Below are 22,029 nucleotides of genomic sequence, written 5' to 3'. Positions count from 1 at the left end.
AAACCCTCCAAAAAGCAGGAATAGAAGGAACATACCTCAACATAATAAAAGCTATATGTGACAAACCCATAGCAAACATTATCCTAAATGGTGAAAAACTGAAACCATTTCCCCTAAAGTCAGGAACAAGAGAAGGGTGCCCACTCTCACCACTACTATTCAACATAGTTTTGGAAGTTTTGGCCACAGCAATCAGAGCAGAAAAAGAAATAAAAGGAATCCAGATTGGAAAAGAAGAAGTAAAACTCTCACTGTTTGCAGATGACATGATCCTCTACATAGAAAACCCTAAAGACTCCACCAGAAAATAACTAGAGCTAATCAATGAATATAGTTAAGTTGCAGGATATAAAATTAACACACAGAAATCCCTTGCATTCCTGTATACTAACAACGAGAAAATAGAAAGAGAAATTAAGGAAACAATTCCATTCACCATTGCAATGAAAAGAATAAAATACTTAGGAATATATCTATCTAAAGAAACAAAAGACCTATATATAGAAAACTATAAAACACTGGTGAAAGAAATCAAAGAGGACACAAATAGATGGAGAAATATACTGTGTTCATGGATTGGAAGAATCAATATAGTGAAAATGAGTATACTACCCAAAGCAATCTATAGATTCAATGCAATCCCTATCAAGCTATCAATGGTATTTTTCAGAAAACTAGAACAAATAATTTCACAATTTGTATAGAAATACAAAAAAGCTCAAATAGCCAAAGCAATCTTGAGAAAGAAGAATGGAACTGGAGGAATCAACCTGCCTGACTTCAGGCTCTACTACAAAGCCACAGTCATCAAGACAGTATGGTACTGGCACAAGGACAGAAATGTAGATCAGGGGAACAAAATAGAAAGCCCAGAGATAAATCCATGCACCTATGGACACCTTATCTTTTGATGAAGGAGGCAAGAACATACAATGGAGAAAAGACAATCTCTTTAACAAGTGGTCTGGGAAAACTGGTCAATCACTTGTAAGAGAATGAAACTAGAACACTTTCTAACACCATACACAAAAATAAACTCAAAATGGATTAAAGATCTAAACGTAAGACCAGAAACTATACAACTCCTAGAGGAAAACACGGGCGAAACACTCTCCGACATAAACCACAGCAACATCCTCTATGACCCACCTCCCAGAATATTAGAAATAAAAGCAAAAATAAACAAATGGGACCTAATTAAAATTAAAAGCTTTTGCACAAGAAAGGAAACTATAAGCAAGGTGAAAAGACAGCCTTCAGAATGGGAGAAAATAATAACAAAGGAATCAACGGATAAAGAATTAATCTCAAAAATATACAAGCAACTCCTGCAGCTCAATTCCAGAAAAATAAACGACCCAGTCAAAAAGTGAGCCAAAGAACAAAACAGACATTTCTCCAAAGAAGACATACAGATGGCTAACAAACACATGAAAAGATGCTCAACATCACTCATTATCAGAGAAATGCAAATCAAAACCACAATGAGGTACCATTTCATGCCCATCAGAATGGCTGCTATCCAAAAGTCTACAAGCAATAAATGCTGGAGAGGGTGTGGAGAAAAGGGAACCCTCTTACACTGTTAGTGGAAATGCAAACTAGTACAGCCACTATGGAGAACAGTATGGAGATTCCTCAAAAAACTGAAAATAGAACTGCCATATGACCCAGCAATCCCACTGCTGGGCATACACACTGAGGAAACCAAAATTGAAAGAGACACTTGTACCCCAATGTTCACCGCAGCACTGTTTATTTGTAATAGCCAGGACATGGAAGCAGCCTAGATGCCCATCAGCAGACGAATGGATAAGGAAGCAGTGGTACATATACACAATGGAATATTACTCACCCATTAGAAAGAATACATTTGAATCAGTTCTAATGATGTGGATGAAACTGGAGCCTATTATACAGAGTGAAGTAAACCAGAAAGAAAAACATGAATACAGTATACTAACTCATATATATGGTATTTAGTTAATCGGTAAAGGTAACCCTGTATGCGAGATATCGGAAGAGACACAGATAAACAGAACAGTATTATGGACTCTATGGGAGAGGGTGAGGGTGGGATGATATGGGAGAATGGCATTGAAGCATGTAAATTATCATGTGTGAAACGAATCGCCAGTCTAGGTTCGATGCATGATACAGGGCGCTCGGGGCTGGTGCACCGGGATGACCCGGAAAGATGGGGTGGGGAGGGAGGTGGGAGGGGGATTCTGGAAGGGGAAAACATGTACACCCACGGTGGATTCATGTCAATGTATGGCAAAACAGATACAATATTGTAAAGTTAAAAAATAATTAAACTAGTTTAAAAACTTAAAAAAAAGAATCAAATAAAATTACCATTAATTAATAAAAAGCAGTTTAACCTGATTGTTCTCTCTCTGTCTCTTTTCTCTCTTTCTTTGTCTTTACATTGTTGCGTTTTGAGAAATAGATTCCCATTTGTAACAAGTCTTTCTCTCTATATATATGTGTATATATGTATGTGTGTGTGTGTGTGTGTGCATATATCTTGGTAGGATCAGGGAGTGAAGTGGGTCTGGAAAGGCCTTCTGTAAAGATTTTTATAAACCTTTAAAATCTTAAGTATTTGATTTTGTGCTAAGTTGCTTCAGTCGTGTCCAACTATTTGCGACCCTATGTAGTGTATCCTGCCAGGCTCCATCCATGGGACTCTCCAGGGAAGAATTCTGGAGTGGGTTGCCATGACCTTCTCCAGGGGATCTTCCTGACATAGGGATCAAACCCGTGACTCTTACATTTCTGGCTTTGGTAGGCTGGTTCTTACTGTTTCATTAGTCAAGATAACACCACTCTTATTTTTTCCCTTTGTTTAGTTTTTCAGGTGATACTATATCTAAGTTGTTATCCTTCCTAATAAGAAGTTTAATTAGACTATCAAGAAGTGTTTTCCTAGTGGTATCACTTAACCAGATGTTTGACCTTGTGGAAATGAATGTAAATGATTAGCATATTACCTCATATGTATTAAGCGCTCAATGCATATTAACTACTATTGATATTGTATAAATATCATGTTATGTTTTTCTACTGAATTCTTAATATAGGCCTTTTTTATTGTTGCTGTTAGTATCTTTCTTTTATAGTGCTATTTGTGAGTCTCAAACTAAATGCAGACCTCAGTGTACATTTATAGTATCAGTGTACATACACACTCTCCAAGTTTATTCCTGTTTCCTTTAGTCAAAAACTATCAAGTCAAAACTTGGGCTTTTTTGTTTCAAAAAGTCACTTGTCTGTTATCTGTAGAGGACATCTTGATTTTCTTAACGAAAGAAGATAGAAAAGTTTATTTTCTTTTAAATAAGTATTATTTATTTTGAGATCATTCATTAAATTGTGTATTCATTTATTCACCCATTTAATCTTACATGTTGATTTTATGCAAACATCAAAATTCAAATTCCAAACTTAATTATCTGGCTAATAATTAGCTAACTTTATTAATTAATTAAGTTGGTTACCACTACCCATTTAAGTGAAAAATTGGAAACCTTTTTAGATTCCCTTTTTAAAATTCACACCTCCAGTCAGTTTTGTTAACTAGTTCCTGTCACTCCCTTTTAGAATTACCAATGCCTTTATCTTAATGGCATTACTCACTCGATGGACATGAGTTTGAGCAAGCTCAGGGAGATAATAATAGACAGGGAAGCCTGGCGAGCTCCAGTCTGTGGGGTTGCAAAGAGTTGGACACAACTGAGCGTCTGAACAACAGCTCTTAGTCCTAACAGTCTCACTTCCTCACTGCTGTCAGTTATGTTCCTAAGCTATGGAGATGATCACTTCACTTTCCTGCTAAAAATTCTTTAGCGATACTGTACTTCAGTTCAGTTACTCAGTCCTGTCCGACTCTGTGACCCCATGAACCTGTCTATCACCAACTCCCGGAGCCTGCTCAAACTCATGTCCATCAAGTTAATGATGCCATCCAACCATCTCATCCTCTGTCGTCCCCTTCTCCTCCTGCCTTCAATCTTTTCCAGCATCAGGATCTTTTCCAGTGAGTCAGTTCTTCGCATCAGGTGGCCAGTGTATTGGAGGCTGAGCTTCATCATCAGTCCTTCCAGTGAATATTCAGGACCAATTTCTGGTCCTGAATGGAATAGTTGGAGTCTCCTTGCTGTCCAAGGGACTCTCAAGAGTCTTCTTGAAAACCACAGTTCAAAAGCATCAGTTCTTCAGTGCTCAGCTTTCTTTATAGTACAAGTCTCACATCCATATATGACTACTGGAAAAACTATAGCTTTGACTAGACAGACTTTTGTTGGCAAAGTAATGTGTATGCTTTTTAATATGCTGTCTAGTTTGGTCATAACTTTTCTTCCAAGGAGCAAGTGTCTTTTAATTTCATGGCTGCAATCACCATTTGCAGTGATTTTGGAGCCCCCTAAAATAAAGTCACTGTTTCCATTGTTTCCCCATCTATTAGCCATGAAGTGATGGGACCAGATACCATGATCTTAGTTTTCTGAAAGTTGAGTTTTAAGCCAGCTTTTTCACTCTCTTTCACTTTCATCAAGAGGCTCTTTAGTTGTTTGCTTTCTGCCATAAGTGTGGTGTCATCTGCGTATCTGAGGTGATTGATATTTCTCCTGGCAATTTGATTCCAGCTTGTGCTTCATCCAGTCCAGCATTTCTCATGATGTACTCTGCATACAAGTTAAATAAGCAGGGTGACGATATACAGCTTTGACATACTCCTTTCCCTATTTGGAACCAGTCTGTTGTTCCATGTCTAGTTCTTAATTTTGCTTCTTCACCTGCATGCAGATTTTCAGGAGGCAAGTCAGGTGGTCTGGTATTCCCATCTCTCTAAGAATTATTCAGTTTGTTGTGATCCACACAGTCAAAGGCTTTGGCATAGTCAATAAACCAGAAGTAGATATTTTTCTGGAACTCTCTTGCTTTTTTGATGATCCAACGGATGTTGGCAATTTGATTGCTGGTTCCTCTGCCTTTTCTAAATCCAGCTTGAACATGTGGAAGTTCATGGTTCATATACTGTTGAAGCCTGGTTGGAGGATTTTGAGCATTACTTTGCTAGCCTGTGAGATGAGTGCAATTGTGCGGTAGTTTGAACATTGTTTGGCCTTGCCTTTTTTTGGGATTGGAATGAAAACTGACCTTTTCACCTTTTCCACTTGACCTGAGTTTTTTTTTTAACGAGGAAGAATGTGGTTTTCTTTTACTTTATTTTGTGAGTTTTTTAGTGCACTATTTTATTTCCTAAATCAAAATGAGAAAAATTAATTTTTGTTCAAAGTATTTCAGGTACCTTGAAATAAATAATATTTTAGTGGTTGAGAATTACTATTAATGGCTTTATAAATATCATGCAAAATAAGTATGAAATAATTGAATGGAGTTTTTAAGTAAGCTTCAGAACAAAGTTTGTATTTTGTATTTTTATGTTTGGGTGGGGAAATGAGTCTAAATCCCTCCTCACTGGTGAAAGCATAATTGTTCAAACATCTGTAAATTATTTGTATTTTTCTGTTGTTTAGAAATGATGTTTACATATTATCTGAAATATGCTATTATCTGAAGCAGGCTTTTATCTGAATTAGACTAAGGATTAGATTCACAAATTGTTAGAGAACTTTAAACCATCTCATGTCAGAATGCTTTTCGTTGACACTAGTAACTATAAAATTAGAGCTCAGTATAAACTTATTCCTTGATTCTTAATTTATAGTCATACACTGTTAGAAAATATAATTACTCCTAGATTTAATAATTCTACATTGTGAAATTGAAATTGTCTCTATTATAGCTGTTAAAATTGTGTTCCTTTGACAGATTTCTCCTGACTGTGCAATCCAAAGTAGAATGCTACATTATTCTTTCTCAGTTTACACTGTTCTTTTCCATCCACAGTCATCATCATGGTTTTATAATTCTGTATTTGTTTAATTGTCTAATTTATGCATCCTTCCACTGCTCCCTAAATTCCAGGGAATCTTGAATAAATAAATCTTGACCTATGATCTATCTGTCAAAACTACCAGTGTGCCTGACACACTGCAAATATTAAATGAATGACAGCACATATAATTGTGTTTTCACAATTTTTGGATCTTGATATAGTGAAAGGAATATCAGTCTAGGGCTCCGAAGGTTCTCACTCTTATTTCCATCACACATTTATTCTCTATAAATTGTTTCTTTTATATGTAAAATGAGAAATGGGAGAGGGAATTTGAAGTATTGGTAGTGGATTATCATTAATATTCCTTCAAGTAATATTTTGTAGTGTGGGATAAATGTTATGATTGCCTTTAATCAGTTATAACCAAACATTACATATTGATTTCCAAATTTTTTTTTTTATTTAAGTGGTACATGATCAGCATTGTCCACATTTACAATCGTTGGAGGAACAGTGAAATTCGGTGTTATGTTAATGGGCAGCTGGTATCCTATGGTGATATGGCTTGGCATGTTAACACAAATGATGTAAGTTTTATTTATCTGTATTTTAATGTATTTGAGTGTTTGATATATCACTGCTTATAGCATGAATTGAATAATTGTTTGGTAGAAACAAGCTTTATTTTGAAGTTTTTTTCTGTTAAGTGAATTTTGTCTTAATTTAGAATAATTAAATTGTTAAAGACACAATTAGTGATACGAAAAAAGAAAATCAGTTGGGCAGATTATTAAGTTTTAGGTCAAAATTTAAATGCAATATTCTGTTCTTTTTAGAACGTCAAGCATTAAAAGACGTGTATTATACTTTATTTTGATGTGAAAGGAGTACCTTAAATAGAATAAATATGTATAGTATGTTAATATTGTTTATTAGGTAAATGGTGGTAAATACTGTGTACAAAGTTTAAGTGGGAACAAATATAGAAAGTGTAGGTGTAGGGAAGGGAGAAGCCAGATAGTCCAGAGATGGCCTTAGCGATGAGACTAGAGAGAGAAAGCCATGTGGGTATTTGGTTTTTATATTTCTTTAAAGCTTTTTTTTTTTCTTTAAAGGCTCAAACAAAACAAAAAAATCAAAGAAGAATCTGTGACCGAAGCAAGTTGTAGATTGCAAAATTTGAAAATATTTACTATCTGTTCCTTTATAGGAATTCTTTGCTTGTTCTGTCCTAGAAACTTATAGCTGGGTCATAGTCAATAAATATTTATGAGAATAGTTTTTTCCAGAATTAGAATATTGAGTGAAATTCTGCTTCATATTTGCCTTCCAGAGGGTACAATGATCTTGTTGACTACCATTGACTCTAGTCATATTTTAAAAAAGAAAGGAGACAAAGACTGATTTTTTAATTATTGGCAATAATATTCCAAGAAATGGAGAGGCCTGGAGAATAACACACACGCACGCACACATACATTATGTAGTCAGTTCTTCAGTTCCTGTACTTTTAATTAACAATTAGGTATTCTATGAGGAGTTTCTCCTTTGGACCTCGTTCATAATTTTTTGGTTATTTTATTGAGGCATCAAAGGGATGCCATACATATATAATGTTTTGCTTGTAGAATAACCTGTGAGGTTGGGTAGTGAATAGTGACTACTTCCGCTGGTCTGGATAGATGGGGCCACGTGTTAGATGAGATGTAAGAATTAGAGGTGGGAAGGATCTTGTTAAATGTGGTTTCTTAGGTGCTAAACTCCCCAGATGGAGAGCATTGTATAATACTATCTTGCTTTTGTCAGCAGATTTTGGTAATTATTGTTTATTTGATTCTGCATTATACTAATTCATCTAAGAGAAGGAAGTGATTTTTCTTTGTGTCTTTAACTTAGTGTAGAGAAATAGAGAAATATAGGCATAATGGAGAAATTAGGTAAAATGTAAAAATTTTGGTCCAGTGTGTTTATGGTTAAATTTGAAAGAGTCATTCTTTTGACTCAGGTAACTATCTGTGGACAATTACAAATCATTATAGTTTAAAAATAAGTTATACTTTTGTAAATAAATAGTTATAAGCTCTTTTGCTTTTAGCTGTAGAATTTGGAAAGTTGGTCAAGTGATTATAGAATAATCATTGTTTGCTTGCCCATGAATATGAAACATTTGACTGATTAACTTTCCCCAAAAAATCTTAAGTATTTTTTTTTATTTAAATAATCCATAGAGTCTTAATTGTTGGTTTCTTCTGTTATTATTATTATGCTTTATGGTATTACTGACAATGAAGGCAGATATCCTTAAATATTTTGTCATTGCAAAATAAAACATTGAATTTTTTTATGGCTTTTTAAAAATAGAGCTATGACAAGTGCTTTCTCGGATCTTCAGAAACTGCTGATGCAAATAGGGTATTCTGTGGTCAACTTGGTGCCGTGTATGTGTTCAGTGAAGCTCTCAACCCTGCACAGATATTTGCAATTCATCAGTTAGGACCTGGATATAAGGTAGGAAGATCATCTTATTATAAATTCTATGGAAAGTTATAGGTGTGAAATGGGAAATACTATACACAATATAGTGTGTAATGATAGGTTTTCTTCAAAGCGGTTTAAAAGTCATCTCTGTATTTTGGAACTGAGTCATTATTTTGTTTCATTTTGTTTCAAAGGTGTTGTTTTCTCTTTTTAACTATTTTCCCTTCCTTCCTGAACTTTTTTTTATCCTCTAGAATGTTTTCTAATGGTGAAGCCATAGCTTTTGTTGACATAATTCTTAAATAATAAATTTTGTAAAACCATATTGCTTAACATGATATTTGAAATCTCAAATTACAAAATATATGAATTATATTATGAACAAATAAAATGTTACAGATAACCCAAACAGAGTAGTTAATGATTTTGAGGGAAAATGATGTAAAATATTACATGTAGCTGAAACTATTCAGTGTTAGCTTCTATTTTTTTGTTTGTTCTTTGCTATTGCACGAAAGTGGGCAGACTAGTGCATATCGTAATTTTGCAAGACTAGTTATTTAGTGTGATTTACCATATTTTCTAGTTTTTTTTACTTTAAAAACAAAGATTTATTTAAGCAAGATATTGCATTCACATATATGAATTCATTCTTAATGGGCAGTACACCTGGCTGGGGAAATATATGAGTTTTGTGTAAGTCACATTTGGAATTGTGATATCCCAAACTGTATGGAGTTGAGAGAGAATACTACAGTGTAATTCAAAGCGTTTATAATTCTGAAGATCTTTCATGGAAGAGTTGTTTTTCCTTTTTTAAAACTTAGTGTTTAAATAATCAATGAAGATTGTACTATTGGAAAGGGAGTACTAAACATTTAAAATATTTCTCCTTTTGCCTTTGCATTTTTGCATTAATATTTCTGTTTAAAATTTTAAGTTCTATATTGGACATGTAAGTGACAGTTTGAATTTATCCTTATGGAAAGATATTTCTGTTCCCAGTGATTTTAATAACCATAATAACATTGAATGACAATAGTGCTGTCATTTTCATGTCAAGGCGACAGTACTTGCTACCATCTTTTGTCCATTTTATTATTTGTTTTGCTCTCCATAGAAATGAATTTGTGCTAGTTATAGCCACTTTTTCTTTCATGAGTACTTTTGTTCGATTTGAGTCCTAGTTATGCCATGTGTTGAATTTGCATGGAAATGTTTCTATAATTCAAATTTTTGAGTTAATATGCAACTTGCCTTCCTTTCATACTTCTTTTCCTTATTCCATATAAATATTTGAAGTTGGTTTATTCAGGCACTAACAGAATGATATTTAGTTGGGTGTCAAACCAGTGAAATATAAATAAAGTAGAAAATCAAGAAAATACAGCTATGAAAGCCATAAATCCAGTGTGATTGCTATAGTGAAACTTCAGAATTGGTGGGAGCTTATTAGCAGCAAAGGAAAAAAAAAAAAAGGATTACACATCAGGAGGTATTAACTCTCTCTTTCAGAAAGGAGCAAATATTGTTCTGAACTACTTTACAAACTTAGCAGTTTGTCATGTGGCTCTTTCTTATCACATTATTTTATACTAGCAGTGAAAATGAGTAGTAACTCTTTGTCACCTTGTTCTATATGCAAGTACTCAAGTGATAAAGAATATATTCCTTGAACCTTAACATAGATGATAGAGTATATGTCATCATCTGCATCAGAGGCAGAACCTTTAAAAGAGAATGCTCCTCAGGATATCCCTGGTGGTCCAATGGTTAAGACCCTATGCTTCCGCTTGCAGGAGGCACAGGTTCAATCCCTGGTTAGGGAATTAAGATCACACATGCTGTGTGGCATGCATCCCCCCCAAAAAAAAAATTCCCAGAATTAAAATAATACATTAAGAAAAAGGAAAGAAAATGCCTTTTGGGCATTTCATGAAAAAAATTTTAAGTTTTGAAAGTTCCCAGTCTGTAGGCTTAGCCTGTGGGTTTCCTTATTGTTAATGGAGGTTGACTCTTGAGTTCATGGGTGTGCATACTCCCTCAACTTGTGAATTTAAAAAGTACAGTACCATGAGGAAAGGCACCTGCAAAAATTTTGACATTGAAACTTTATTTCTGGAAATTTAGAAAATTAAGGAAGGGTATAGAGGATGCAAATGAAGATCAGATTGTGTTATGACAGGGGACAAAGCTGAGGTGGCTCACACATTATAGTCTCATTTTCCTTGTTAAATAGGAGGCAAAGTCACTTCCTGTGAGAGAAGGGGTAGGGGGTGGAGGTGGAAATTTTAAGGTATGTCAGTCAGTCAGTTCAGTTGCTCAGTCGTGTCTGACTCTTTGTGACCCCATGGACTGCAGCATGTCAGGCTTCCCTGTCCATCACCAACTGCCAGAGCTTGCTCAAACTCATGTCCATAGAGTCAGTGATGACATCTAACCATCTCATCCTCTGTCATCCCCTTCTCCTCCTGCCTTCAGTCTTTCCGAGCATCAGGATCTTTTCTAAGGAGTCAGTTCTTCACATCAGGTGGCCAGAGTATTAGAGCTTCAGCTTCAGCTTCAGAATATTCAGGACTGATTTCCTTTGGGATTGACTGATTTGATCTCCTGGCTGACCAAGGGACTCTTAAGAGTCTTCTCCAACACTGCACTTCAAAAGCATCAATTCTTTGGTGCTCAGCCTTTTTTATGGTCTAATTCTCACATCCATACATGATGACTGGAAAAACCATAGCTTTGTCTAGACCGATCTTTGTCGGCAAAGTAACGTCTCTGCTTTTTAATATGCTGTCTAGGTTGGTCATAGCTTTTTTTCCAAGGAGCAAGCATTTTTTAATTTCATGGCTGCAGTCACCATCTGCAGTGATTTTGGAGCCCAAGAAAATAAAGCCAGTCACTGTTTCCATTGTTTCCCCATCTATTTGCCATCAAGTGATGGGACCGTATGTCATGATCTTAGTTTTCTGAATGTTGAGTTTTAAGCCAGCTTTTTCACTGTTTCACTTTCCTTTTTCCCTTTTCCTTTTCCTTCTCTTCTTTGCTCAGCTATTTGTAAGGCCTCCTCAGAAAACCATTTTTCCTTTCTTTTTCTTGGAGATGATTTTGATCACTGTCTCCTGTATAATGGCACGAACCTCTGTCCATAGTTCTTCAGGCACTCTGTCTATCAGATCAAATCCCTTGAATCTGTTTGTCACTTCCACTGTATAATCGTAAGGGATTTGATTTAGGTCATAACTTGTATGGTCTAGTGGCTTTCTCTACTTTCTTCAATTTAAGTCTGCAGTGTGCAGTAAGGAGTTCATGATCTGAGCCACAGTCAGCTCCCAGTCTTGTTGTTGCTTACTGTATAGAGCTTCTCCACCTTCGGCTGCAAAGAGTATAATCAATCAGATTTTGGTAGGGTATATTAATTAGTTGGTGTTATGGTCTTTACAGACCAGGACCTGGGGACTGGAGTCGATGAGAACAGGTATGCAGGGGACCCAAGTGTTGAGTGAAACAAGGGTGCTGTATTTGCAGAAAAGCATGTTTATATATCTTCATACAAGGCAGCTTTAGGCAGTAAAAAAACTGAGCAAAAACAAAGCCAAGCAAATAACAGTCTTCAAAGGGCCAGAAAGCATTCCATATCCTGAGTAAGAGGGGCATAACTAAATAGATTACATTTAAGTAAGGTCACTGAAGGGAGTCACTGAGAGGAATCCAAGCAGGTGCCCTCTCTCATGATCTCAGTCCTGAGAACTTCATGCAGCTCTGCTCGCTCCTGTTTTCCGGGAACTGATAAGGAATAGAGAATCCTTGAGAAACGGCACACAGAGTAACACATTGGATCCCTTAAAGCTGAACGTCCCCTGACAATTCCCCCTTTTTTATTTTTTCACAATTGGGAGTGACTGTAGATCCTTCTGTGAAAAAGGCCCTGACCAGTTGAGTTTGTTTAGTTTGAACAATTTTAGTTGAAAGGCATCGTTATACTACAAATATAATCACCAGGACAATTATCAGCGTTATACTTCCAGATCCAATACTATGTGTAATGCTTTGAAACCATCCTCGAGGGTCCAGCCCAGATAATTGATAAGTTAGATGTTCAGCTAAGATTTCCAAATTGTTGGAAGAGGGTAAACTCTTAGAGAAGGTTTCAAAAATTTCCTTTTGCAACAATTGTACATTTAAGGAAGTGTTATGTATATCTTGCAGATGAAATTTGATTTGTTCCCAGTTGTAAGCACTATGGTTGAATCGAACAGGAGTGATACAAAATTGAGTAGAATTCCAATCACAATGTAATAATACTGGTTTTTGTAAATCTATTAATTGATCTCCAACCCATTGGATGGCTGTTTCTAATTCCTGAATCTTATCCGGACCTTCTTCATCTATCTGAGCGTGAGTGGCCCACATAGTATGAGCATCTTTAGTCCAATTTTGAATAAAGTTTTGTGTTTGAATTGAATTTTGTAAAACAATGCCTGTGACAGCAGCAGTGGTGCAAATGGCTGTTAACCCCAAAATGCCAAGAATTAACCATCCAATGAATCGCTTAGATCGTCAGAGTAATTTAGTGAGTAACTGGGAGGTAAGTCCTGCCATGGGACCCTCTTCCCATGGTCGTTGAAGATCTACTGGCCACCATAGACTACGTCGAGATCAAAGAATCAAAAGGGGTTCAGTTTTTAGAGAAATAGAATTAAGACAAGTATACTGTTTGCAGTCTGTACAAGTCACAGAACATAAAGTCGTATTAAATCGTAAGTTCCCTATGGCTACAACAAAAGGAAGGGGAACACAAGCTTGTATAAAATATGAATGATTAGAATGGAAGGAATAGTCACTATGACACTGGTCCCTGTGAAATGTCCAATCCAAGTTCCAAGTTTTTCAGTACTTGCAGCAAGTTTCCAGATGTCCCATTGTTCAGGCCCAATCCGTTTATCAAGGACAATTCGAGGGCAGGGAGGTGCCATTCCGCCGTCAAGCTAGCCAAGGAGTCCATTGTCATGGAAGTGTTCCATCGAACTGTTGGTAACCTTCCATGTTACTTGAGTAACATAATCACACATAGTACTGTTAATATCATCTGAGCAGTTAGATAACCAAATACCATAGGGTCCCCAATCAACAATGGTGTAATTGGCCACAAACATGAATTTCCCTGATTTAGCTCGACATCTATCCCAATAAACAGAAGTATATTTAAAGTCCTTATAAGTAAACCCCTTATACTCCAATTTTTGTCCTTTTCCTAGAGTTTTGGTAGTATTGACATGGTTCTCATAAAAGGACAGGGCAGTAAACAGTCCAAGCAATGTGTGGAAGTTCTTTTTTGGAGGCAGGACAAAAGCCCATGTTTGTCAACTAATATTAATACATAATTCTGCTAGGCCCATGCATAAAGGAAGGATTTCATGGCCTAGAGAAATGTTAATTAATCTTCCTTCTTCCTCAAGATGAGAGGGCCCCTCCAAGCTGCAAGGAGGAGGCATATGTACTGAGTCATTAGTGGATACAACTGGGCCTGTATCTGTCCATTCTACAACCTGCAATAAAGGGGGGTTAGGTATATAAGCCCAATAAGTGTGATTAATCAGGTCAGCCTGAGCGGGGGAAGCAAAAACAAGCAAAGCAAGCATAGTGACAAAAATATTTTCAGGATTCCAAGGCATTCCCTGTTAAGAAACCAGATTTTCAGCTTGATTAGTAAGGGTTTTTATCTGTCCCCAAGTAGGGAGATCATAAGGTCAATGACATCGAGTGCGGCGTTTCTTGGAAATTTTTAAAGCTGCCATGGCTTGTACTGGAAACTCCTCCTCCTGGGGATTTCGCTGTTTCCTCTCTATCTTGAATGCTGGTGGCTCCCCTGGGGCAGATCTTCCGAAGAGGGAGCCAACTGATTTCGTTTGATCCATCTGGAGAAATACAAGCATACCCCTTTCCCTGTAATATTAATTTTCCAGATTTTCATTGTTTAGTCAACGCGTCTTGATACCAAATGGGCAGAGGAAGGGAGGTGTCCTTCAATGCTTCAAAATGTTTTTCTGCTTTTGTCAAAATGTCTCCTTGTGGTAAGTTTAAAAAATTTAAAACAAATAAAGCTGTATTAACAATAGTTATAGGCTTAAAGAATATATTGCATTGGAATCTAGTAAAGTCTGCTCTGGATAAGGAAGATAGAAGTGTTCCTGTGTATTCCCCCTTTTTAAATTTTTTTATTTGTAGTTTCAGTGTGTGATGTGCTCATTCAATTATGCCCTGCCCTTGTGGATTATAAGGAATGCCTGTAATATGTTTAATAGAAAATGATTGTAAAAATTGTTTGAATTGCCTAGAAATATAGGCAGGGCCATTGTCTGTTTTTATAGAACTAGGTGTTCCCATTACTGCAAAGCAAGCTAACAGGTGGGTTATAACATGTCGTGTAGTTTCACCTCGGAGAGGTGTGGTCCATATAAAAGAATTTATATCGATTGAGACATATAAGAAGGAAGCGGGAGAAAGTTCAGGGCAATGAGTTACATCCATTTGCCATAGTTCACTGGGTTGTAATCCTCGAGGATTGATACCTTGTGTAATGGGTCAAAGATGTAGGGGACTACAAGTAGAGCAATTATTAATGATTTCTTTTGCATGTTGGTATGGAATTTTCCAAATTTGATGTAATGAGCCAGCATTATTGTGTAATAGAGCATGTTGCTCTTCAGGAGTAGCAAAAGAGACAAGTTTATCAGCTTGTTCATTGCCATAGGTCATAGGGCCAGGAAGACAAGAATGTGCTCAAATATGGGTAATATAAATGGGGGAAGTGTGGTTCCTAATAATCGATTGTAGTTCAAGAAAAAGTTGTTGGATAATAGATTGATTAGAATTTATGGTAGAGGTTTCTATATTTCTTAGTACAAAAATTGAATATAAGGAGTCAGAAACTATATTAATAGGATAAGAATGTAGGTGAATAACCTGAATGAGAGCATATAATTTGTTTTGTTGAGCAGAGTGAAATTTAGTATAAAAGACTTTACATTCTTTGAGAGACCAGAATGAGGCTTTAGAGTTTTTAGTCTCATCTATATAGAAAACATCAGCTTGAGGTATAGGTTGTAATGTGACAATGCGAGAGATAATAAATTCAGTATTTTTGAAGAAATTCCCGAGTTTGTTAGAAGGATAATGAAATGAAATTTCTCCAAAATATTCCAGAAAGGCTATTTGGAAATCGGTAGAAGTTTGTAATGTGTTCTCGAATTGAGATTTATTCATAGATATTACAATTTTATGAGGATCGGAGCCAATGAGAGTCCTAGCTCTATTTCTTCCATTGATAATGATTAGAGCGATCAAATCAAGGTAGGATGTAAGTGATCTTGTCCCTCTAAAATGGGTATAGATCCATTCTATTGGGGGTTCTTGTTGGGCAAGAAGTCCTGTGGGAGAATGGAGAGAGGGGAGTATAAATAATTCTAGAGGTAAATCAAGTCTAATATGAGTAAGAAATTGTGTTTGCAATTTATTTTACACCAAAGAGAGTTCCTCTCATGCCTCTTGTGAAAGTGAACGAGGGCTATTTAAATTGGGATCTCCTTTTAAAGTGTTAAATAAATTAGTCAGTTGATAATTTGCAATGCCTAAGGAGGGTCTAATCCAATTTATATCGCCTAAAAGTTTTTGGAAATCATTCAAGGTAGATAATTTATCAACACAAATCTGTGTTAGTTGGGGAGTAATATGTTGTCTATTAACAATAAATCCCAAGTAATGGTAAGGTGTAGAGGTTTGAATCTTTTCAGGGGCAATGAGTAATCCAGAAGCTCTTAAGCATTGTTGAGCTATGTCAAACATCTGTTGAGTTTCTAAAACCAATGGAGCTGGAAGCAATATATCATCCATATAATGAATAAAAAGAAAGTCAGGAAATTGTTTCCTCACAGGTTCAAGGGCTTTGGCTATATAATATTGACATATGGTGGGAGAATTCATCATTCCTTGAGGCAACACAGTCCATTGATACCGCTTATGAGGCCCGACATGATTAGGATAAGGAAGAGAGAAAGCAAATCTCTCTTGGTCTAGAGGGTGTAAAGGTATAGTAAAAAAGCAATCTTGTAAATCTATAATAGTAATATGCCAGTTTTGAGTAATAGTGGTAGGTGATGGAATTCCTGGTTGCAATGCACCCATAGGTTTCATAGATGTATTAACTTTTCGAAGATCTGTTAAAAGATGCCATTTGCCAGATTACTTTTTTACTACAAAAATGGGAAAATTCTAAGTGGAGCAAGATTCCTCAATATGTTTTAATTTCAATTGTGTATCTATAAGTTCCTTAGTAGCCTCTAATTTCTCTTTTGTAAGGGGCTACTGCTCTGTCCATATAGGCTTGTCATTTTTCTAAGTTATTTTAATAATTGTGTTGTTTGTTAAATGAGCAGTGGCCCCTAGGAAAAATGTGGAATGTATATTTGAGTTTTCCATTGCATAAGTAAATCTCTTCCTATTAAATTAAGGGGTGCATCTATCACATAAGGTTGTAATGTTGCAGGCTGGCCTTCTGGTCCCTCACATGGATATATATGGACACTTTGATAAATCTCTTGTACTTTGGTTTGAGAAACACCTGCAATTTGGCAAGAAATTCTCTGTAAAGGCCAAGATTTGGGCCATAAACGTTTGGAAATAATAGTAATATTGGATCCAGTATCAAGAAGACCAGAAAATCTTTTGCCATTAATTTTGATATTTATATTTGGTTGTGCATATTCAGATACTATTGATGTCCATAAGGATTGCTTTTGATCTGTACTACCAAATCCACCTGTCCGTATACCATTAGAGGAGTTAATAGAAATGTAAGGTAAAAGAAGTAATGGGGCAGTTTTTTTTTTCAAATGGCTCTTATCCCTACAAATAAAATATCTTTCATTTTTCTTTTTAAAGGTAGCAGCCATTGCTTCAGCTAACATTTGCATTTTCTGAGTTTTTGATCTTAAGTTGTGATAAGCCTTTAAATAATCAATAATATTTCTGGTGTCTTGCATTGGAGAGATGGCTCTCTGACATTCCTGATTCGAATTTTCATATGTAAGCAGTTTTTCTAATTGTACTTGGGCTTCCTCTCCAACAACATTATGGGAGATAGTAACTCCCAGTCTAGCTAAAAAATCAGCATACGCTTCATTAGGCCCTTGTAATATCTTTGTGTAGCTATCTTTAGGTTTTTTTTTTGAGGAGTAATTTGATCCCAAGCTTCAAGGGCAACTTCTTTCAATTGTTCATGTAACAAAGGAGGGCACTGTATCTGAGCTTCCGTTGAATTAAATTGCCCCGTACCGGTTAACATTTTAAAAGTAATTTGGTTTTGGGGAGTGCCAGCTCGAGCATTAAGATTGGCATGATCTTGGGCCATATCATGAAACCACATTATCTGTTGAAGATATTTTCCTGGTTTAAGAAGAGTTCTTATCAAAATTTGCCAATCATAAGGAATAAAATTTTCAATCGAAGATGTCATAGCTTTTAGAAGTTTTTTAGTAAAAGGTGAATGAGGGCCATACATAGTTACAGCCTTTTTCATTTGTTGCACATAAGAAAAATCAGTGTCTCCGTGTTGCGGTATTAATTGTCTTTGAGCATTAACATTTTTTAACATAGGAAAGGCAAAAGGATAATTGGCCTTAGAGACTTGAGATTACAAAGCCAATAAATCAGAAAGCCTTCCTCGTGAAGGAGAATGAGTGGATTGTCTGTTTTCATAAATATGAGTGCTTGTTAGGAGTTTATCATTGTCATAAAAAAAGTATTGTTGGTTTTAGTGTCAAAGAGAGCATCAGAAGAATCATCATCAGATTCATTTTGTCCTCTAATTGAGGGGACTTTCGGTTTCGTGCCTGATGCTAGAGGAGAAGGAGCACTTGGGATAGCCGGAGCAGGGATGGTGGGAAAGTTTTGAAACATTTTATGTTGCTCTAATTGGGCCTTTTGTAAAGTTTCATCATCTAATTTATATTCGTATAATGAGCGTTCTGCTTGTTGACGAATATCAGGGGGGCTAGAGTTGCCTTGAAATGGCAAGATCACGGCTTTAATGAGGGCCCATAAGGGCCAGAAATCTGTTGGAATATTTTCTCCCCATCTAGCGGCTCTTTCAACATTCTCTTTGCTGCTGCTGCTACTTCGCTTCAGTCGTGTCCGACTCTGTGCGACCCCATAGACGGCAGCCCACCAGGCTCCCCCGTCCCTGGGATTCTCCAGGCAAGAACACTGGAGTGGGTTGCCATTTCCTTCTCCAATGCATGAAAGTGAAAAGTGAAAGTGAAGTCCCTCAGTCGTGTCCGACTCTTAGTGACCCCATGGACTGCAGCCTACCAGGCTCCTCTGTCCATGGGATTTTCCAGGCAAGAGTACTGGAGTGGGTTGCCATTGCCTTCTCCATTCTCTTTGACCTGGTTCCAAATTTCTAAATCGAAACTGCCTTCATCAGGGAACCAGGGATTATATTCAACCACTGTTTGGAGACAAGCCTCTGTCCATTGATGCGAAACCAAAAGTCCTTGAACCTTAAATAAATGATGAAGTAAAGTAGAAAAGTGGTGGGGGCTTTCCAGCCGTTTGTCCCATAACCCTGCACTTACTGACCTCAGTAGGTCCTAACAGTCACTCTGCTTGCCAAGAGTGTTCACCAGGCCCCTGTTCGGGCGCCACTTGTTACGATCTTTACAGACATGGACCTGGGGACTGGAATCAATGAGAAGAGGGACGCAGGGGACCCAAGTCTCGAGTGAAACAAGGGTGCTTAGCATGTTTATATATCTTCATACAAGGCAGCTTTAGGCAGTAAAAAAATTGAGCAAAAACAAAGCCAAGCAAAGGGCCAGAAAGCATTCCATATCCTGAGTAAGAGGGGCATAACTAAATAGATTACATTTAAGTAAGGTCACTGAAGGGAGTCACTGAGAGGAATCCAAGCAGGTGCCCTCTCTCATGATCTCAGTCCTGAGAACTTCGTGCAGCTCTGCTCGCTCCTGTTTTCTGGGAACTGATAAGGAATAGAGAATCCTTGAGAAACGGCACACAGAGTAACATATTGGATCCCTTAAAGCTGAATGTCCCCTGACAAGTTGGCATTTGGTTTAAATTAAAAATGAAGTTTATATCATTATTTTGTTATATAATAACACAATATTTGTATTTTTTGCCACAAAATGTCTGCAGAAAAGAGACACCACAGAAAGCATTATAATGGTCAGACCATATTGTCTGTGATTTGGAGCTTAATGTAGATAGCATGTCAACATCTGGGCTTTGAAATAAATAAAATAAGTTAATTCTCTCCACAAATAATGTCTTCACACTATCTATACCATGAAACCTGTCTCAAGTGATTTTCCTCTGTAGATCATTACAGTGCTAGGTAGTTTTCTTTATCTGGAATGCCTGATTTTAAGCACTGTACCTTGTCAGTGAATATTTTGTACCTGGTTATCTTTGGTAAACAGTAAATGAGGTAGGATATCACTGATGAATTAAATAAATCATTAAGTTTGTGAGTAATTCATGAGATACAGAATTTCTCACTGTAACTTTCTCTAGTTTAGTAAAGTTGTAGCTCAGCTGGTAAAGAATCTGCCTGCAATGCAGGAGACCCCAGTTCAGTTCCTGGGTCAGAAAGATCCTCTGGAGAAGGGATAGGCTACAGACTCTAGTTTCTTGGGCTTCCCTGGTAAAGAATCTGCGTGCAATTTGGGAGACCTGGGTTCAATCCCTGGGTTGGGAAGATACCCTAGAGAAGGGAAAGGCTACCCACTCCAGTATTTTGGCCTGGAGAATTCTAAGAGACAGACACGACTAAGCAACTTTCACTTTTCACTCTGAGTTAAATTGATTTTGGAGCTCCATTCGGTTGCAGTTATTGAATTGTTTGCAAGGTAATGAAGTCATCTATAATAGAAGATAACATTTTGACATAAACTTGGAAAACAGATGTTTACAAAGTTTAGATATTTTGTAATCATTATTGAAGATTTCCTAATTATGAAATAAACGTGGCAAACAATTAATCTTCATTTGCTGTATATTTCAGTATTTAGTTTTGTGTTCTGTCTTCCATTCAAGAAAATGGTAGCATCATGATTTTTAACAGTTTATTATATTAAGATGAAGATCTAACTGATAGGGGAAAATGTATAAGACAACCATCAGAATTACAAGTCACTTTGGAGATTTTTCAGTGCTTGTATGGAAGAGAAAGTTCCTAAAAAACTGATGTTCCCACAGATAACCATATAAAAAGTCTGGACATAATGCAGAAGACATCAGAGCCTTGGAGACTGAATATAAAGCAGGCAAGTTTTAGAGGAGAGTCAAAACATGGAACCAAGTAGTCAGCATGGGCTGAGTTCCTCATTTTTTATCTTGATAGACAAACTTCCTGGCCAGAAAAAATAAGGTAACAAGCATTGGGGCAACCAGCAATACAGGATAAATAATGGGCCCCTATAAAAGAGGCAGTCATAAAAGGGTATGAATTCTGTGTTAACAACAGCAACAAAAAGAAAACAGTTGAACTGTGTGGCTGACCCATGAAACTGTGTATCATCATGATAAATGGATACTAGATTGTAAATAACAGTTCAAGAAATGAACTGACATATGAGATACCACACATAGGAAAAATGACAGTCTGTAATCATATCTAAAAGAGAAAATGATCCCCTGAAACAAAAGCATCAGGATATTTCAGAATATAGTATCCACAGGATAATATCGAAAATGTCCAGCATATCATCACAAATTATTCATCCTATGAAAAGTCAGGAAAATGTGACTTATTTTCAAGGGAAGAGAAAATGAGCACATACCAACTCCAGGGTAACCTAGAATTGTTTAATTATCACATGAGGACTTTTAGGGATGTTTTGTAACCAATAGGGTAAAAAAAAGTGCTTGTAATGAATTAATAGGTGGAAATTATCCACTCAACTACAACATACAAATATCAATGGAAATTTTGGAACTGAAAAATATATCTAAGGTAAAAAATCCACTCTTTGCTTATTAGCAGAAAGAGAAATGAACATGGACATGAAAGAGATATAAATAAACTTGGATATAGATTGATAGCAACATTAGAAGAGAGGTAGAAGAGATGGGGGGATCAAGAACCAAAGAGTTGTGTGGGTGCAACCTTGAAATCTAGTATGCACAATGCTAAATTAAAAATTCACGTTTGAAGGTAAGACAAGAAAAATTTAAACATAAGATTTTTTTCTGCTCTCTGGACTCCTTTCTCCCTTTTAGTATGATTGTGCATCTGCATTATGCATTAACCAGACCTTGCCCGTGACAGAAATACCTGCTAACCCTAAAGATCAGTTTTTCTCCTTCTATTGCCAGCTGTGTAATCCCTTAGAATCCACAAGGAGTCACAGGAATCTACTGTAATATCTCTCTACTCCATTTCCATCATGTTTTCCTTTTGAGGAACTGTTTATATGCAGTTTTTTTTTCCTGGTCTCATGCTTATTTACTTTTGCTGTCTTACACACATATTTATATCCAATATATTTGTGAATTAAATTTTTATAGAAATAAAAACCTCTGAGTAATAGGTGCTTTATGTGCCTATGAAGTATGGTTATATA

The 22,029-nt window shown here is 36.4% G+C and overlaps 1 protein-coding gene across 5 annotated transcripts in view; it reads left to right on the top strand.

The window, feature by feature from the left end:
* NBEA (neurobeachin) overlaps nt 1-22,029 on the top strand; it is a 650,396-nt gene that overhangs the window by 87,611 nt on the left and 540,756 nt on the right. For 4 of the 5 annotated variants that reach the window (XM_081551831.1, XM_081551834.1, XM_081551833.1 and 1 more), the window contains exons 7-8: nt 6,379-6,498; nt 8,273-8,419. In XM_081551831.1, coding sequence (XP_081407957.1) covers nt 6,379-6,498; nt 8,273-8,419 — 267 coding nt within the window. Of the gene's footprint in view, nt 1-6,378; nt 6,499-8,272; nt 8,420-15,056; nt 15,180-22,029 lie in introns of those variants that run through there. The other variant, XM_081551835.1, reaches the window with a different exon arrangement.

Source organism: Giraffa tippelskirchi, chromosome 12 (genome assembly GCF_054371585.1).
Source record: "Giraffa tippelskirchi isolate mGirTip1 chromosome 12, T2T-mGirTip1v1.2.pri, whole genome shotgun sequence".
In the NCBI taxonomy this organism is placed as follows: Eukaryota; Metazoa; Chordata; class Mammalia; order Artiodactyla; family Giraffidae; genus Giraffa; species Giraffa tippelskirchi.
This window is presented reverse-complemented; position numbering and strand designations above follow the sequence as displayed.